Source organism: Haplochromis burtoni, unplaced genomic scaffold (assembly GCF_018398535.1).
Source record: "Haplochromis burtoni strain Fernald_Lab_line unplaced genomic scaffold, NCSU_Asbu1 Contig_869, whole genome shotgun sequence".
Classification (NCBI taxonomy): Eukaryota; Metazoa; Chordata; class Actinopteri; order Cichliformes; family Cichlidae; genus Haplochromis; species Haplochromis burtoni.
The window spans coordinates 125,145-129,216 of NW_024583230.1; the positions used below are offsets into that span (position 1 = coordinate 125,145).

At 40.2% G+C, this 4,072-nt stretch overlaps 1 protein-coding gene across 1 annotated transcript in view; it reads left to right on the forward strand.

Moving 5' to 3' along the window:
• Positions 1-1,361, forward strand: part of LOC121812827 (piggyBac transposable element-derived protein 4-like) — a 1,540-nt gene extending 179 nt beyond the window's left edge. The window contains exons 2-3 of the mRNA XM_042215919.1: positions 4-656; positions 778-1,361. Of these exons, the coding sequence (XP_042071853.1) occupies positions 4-656; positions 778-1,197 (1,073 nt within the window). The 3' untranslated portion in view covers positions 1,198-1,361. The remainder of the gene's footprint in view (positions 1-3; positions 657-777) is intronic.
• Positions 1,362-4,072: the final 2,711 nt, after the last annotated feature.

Sequence of the window (4,072 nt, forward strand, 5' to 3'; positions counted from 1 at the left end):
GAGTCTGGCAGGCCATATTCCGAGCAACCATGTCCTTAGAACAATTTCGTGTCCTTTCAAGAATTATTCAATTTGATAACAGAGATACAGGACAAAATGACAAACTGGCTGCCATCAGGAACATTTGGGACAGGTGGGTGGAGCGCCTTCCACTTATGTACAATCCAGGTCCTGAGGTGACGGTTGACGAGTGCCTGGTTCCTTTCAGAGGTCGCTGTCCCTTCAAGGTGTACCTTTCAAGCAATCCAGGGAAATGTGGAATAAAGGTCTGGGTAGCATGTGACGCCAGGAGCAGCTATGCCTGGAATATGCAGGTATACACGGGGAAACCCACTAGTGGAGGAGCCGAAGAAAACCAGGGCGTGCGTGTTGTGCTGGACAAAACAACCAGTCTCCAAGGGCATAATACCACATGTGACAACAAGCCTGAACTTTCCCCTGCACAAGTATCCACCAGCGGAAGAGAGGCACTCTCATCAACATGTGCTTTCACTGACACACACACACTTGTGTTGGATTTTCCCACGGAGAATAGAAATGTCATCCCGATGAGCACGCTACACAAAGACGCCGCGGTCAGCACCACAGAGGACAGGAAGCCCCTTATAATCCAGGACTACAAGAAGAACAAAGGAGCTGTTGACTGCCTTGATAAGGTAATGTAAAGTTTCATCGATCCTGCATGTATTTCATTTTCATTTATGTGAATCATAGCATTTTGTGTACGACAGATTCAATATGTTCCCCATCTCTTATTTATTGTTCCTTTTATTGCAGCTTACTGGCACATACACCTGCAAGCTAATGACAGCTCGTTGGCCTGTGGCACTGTTCCACAAGATCCTTGATGTGTCTGCTTTCAACACATATGTGGTGTGGACAGCCATCAACCCAACCTGGAATCAGGGGGAGAGTTTCAGGAAGAGACTTTTCCTAGCAGAGCTGGGGAAAGCTTTGGTGATTCCTCTTATTCAACAGCACCAGTACATTCCCCGCACACCAGCCTCTGCCAGTCTGGTTAAGAGTGTGACAAGCCCCAGCCACTGGCCGCTGACTCTCCCCCAACAAAGACACGGGCAGAAAAGGAAGCGCTGTGAGCTCTGTGCGCCGAGAGACAACAAAACAAGCCTGAGATGCTGCAAGTGTGATGCCTATGTTTGCAAGGCCCACACACACACACACACGGCTTCATGTTGAGTTTGGTCTTTGGCTTTCCATGTATTTTTTTACATTGCATGTTCATTTTGTAATACATTTTTTTTTTTTAGTGCTTATTTGTGTATTCACTGCAGTTATTTTATGTCTAATTCATGTTATACACTACTTTGAGACATTATTCACAGCTAAAGAATATTGAATAAAAAATTAATATGTGAGGTATATTATATTGTTTAGTGTTTATAAGCAAAGTTTAATTTAAGAGCAGTTAAAACCAGTGATGGGAATAACGGCGTTAAAAGTAACGGAGCTTTTTTGCTATGGTTAATGGGTAATTCACTTTGCTGAAGGATAATGATAAAGGTCTTCACAAAAATAAAGGATGCCAGTAAATACCATTTGAGTTACACAATGAAGCTGAGCTGGATCTTAGGCCAACGTTAACAGTGTGAGCACAGGAAGTGGTGCGAAACTCTAAAAGCACAGGAAGGAGACCAGAGTTCACTTACCTCCTTCTTTTTCACTCTTTGGTCTGTCTGAGCTTTTTTTTTTCTTTTTTTTTTTTTTCTATTTGATTTCTTGGAGTTTGCTTTGAACAGCCAGTGAATAAATTACCCAGAGATGTTAATATGTTCCCTTTTGAATCCTTAAATTGTATGTGTACACTCAGAGTCACAGACCCAGCACAGATGAGACTTTTCTGCTAAAACTTCCAAACTGAACACTTCCTTCACATTAAAAGCTTGTTTGTGACAGTTTGGTTTCAAGACTTTTAATGTGAAACAAATGGAGGAAGTTTAAGTGTTGTGACGCAGATGATATAGATTTAGTTGTAGTGAAGTGGTGCATTATTTTAACTGTGACTAGTCCCATGCTGTTTGAACTTTTTAGAGTTCGTTGCCTACTCCTCACCGAAGGAGTCCAACTGCTGGAATCCAGCTGCTGTTCCTTCTGACCTGAGCATATTCATCATGAATCTGATCTGTATATATTGTCTTTACTATTGCAAAAAAGGTAATTTGATTACTGTTACTTTCCCGTAAGTTACTGCGTTACTAAAACCGTGATTTTTTTGCGAGAGTGTCTCATGACAGTGACGTAAGCGAGTGCGACGTTCGTGACAACAGCTGTGTGCAGATCAACAATGGATCATATATCGAGTGTGGGAGAGAGTATGAGCGTGCAGCGTTTAAAGCGTGGAAGTACTGACCTTACTTTGAGTTTGGTTCCATAAAAAGTGACAAAAACATTAGCGTCCACTGTTCACTGCATGGGAAGAAAACTTCTTTTTACAGCGAAAAAAACCCTAAACTTCTGAGCAAGCACCGAGTACGTTGCCACAGGAATGTGAAACTGCCATATCCTTCCACTGACCGCTATGACACACCTGCACCAGGGCAAACCTCCGCCTGCCTCACTCCTGCTATACAGGTAAAATAGAGCAACAGGACCACTGAGTCTTTGATTATATTTATTTTCTGCTGTGTTTCACTTGCATTTATTTGAAAGAGTGAGTGTAAATAGGGGTGGGTTTTGACTATTGATTTATCGATTAGAATCGATTCTCGCTTGGATAACGTGATATCGATTCATTAAAATCCTGAATCGATTTTTTTTAATATAAATTTATTTCGCCCAAAACGCCAGAATCTCAGGTTAAACCTCACAAAATTTCAACAACCACCAAACAGCTAAAACAGTAAATGAGAGCAGGAACACAGATTCTGCACTACTACGTAAACGCGGTCCGCGCTTTGTGTTTACGCCCTTTTTGCCCTGATTCTGAAGCTGCTGGTTTTATCTCTCTCCAAACAATACTGACTGAACCAGCAGCAAAAGAAGCAGCAAACTATGCTTCACATAAACATCGTCATGAATTCCCTCTTACTGTTTTGCTGCCACCACGATAAAATCACACTACATGCAGAGATGTTTCTCTAATAAAACCTTTGTAACTTTGCTCTGCTTCAGTTCAGCAGCATCAGGTAATGTTTATAAGTTGATTAATGGTTTTCTTTGTTTTTGATCTACTGCAGAATATTTTTATAAAATCCCAGGCCTGGAAAATCACCTTCATGTTTTTCTGTGTTTTATCCTCAGCTACTTTGACACAAAGGCATCTGCTGTGATGCTTATACACCTTTGATAAAGTCTCGCAAGTGTCAGCTTTGTTTTTATAGATATAAAAATATAGAAATGTACTGATGCGTGATCTAAATTATAATATTTCTGACTGTCTGAGGCAAAATTTCCCCGATTAAAACTGAATCGAGTCGAATCGAATTTAATCGAATCGTGGATCGAATCGATTCGGGACCTTGTGAATCGGAATCGAATCGATTCTAGAAATGAGTGATGATACACAGCCCTAAGTGTAAACACAAAAAAATATTTTATTTTATGTGCTGGAATGTGCAGAAAATGGGTTTAAATGTTAAACAAATTTCTTCCAGTCAGAGAATGTTGCATATAATTTAATGTTTGCCTCATGCGCAAAGTTAAAAGATTAAAACTAATAAAACAAGTTTTATAAAGAGACTCTTTCATTTGATTACATTTTGCATGATGCAGAAAAAGTAGAATTGGGCTGAAAGATCTGTCGCTTTATCACCTATTCAGGTTGTAAATCATTTTTAAAAAAAATTAACTTAGTAACTGATTACTTTTGAAAATCAGTAATCAGTAAAGTAATGGGATTACTTTTTTGGGAAGTAATCAGTAATTATTTACTGATTACTTTTTTCAAGTAACTTGACCAACGCGGGTTGTAACAAAGCCTTTATTGCTTCAATCTCATGCATGGGGAGTAACGTCAGTCTGGGAGAGTTGTAACAAAGAACATTCCAGTCTTTTAAACCAGGGTCCCAAATCCCAGTCCACGAGGGCCGGTGTCCCTGCAGGTTTTAGATCTCAC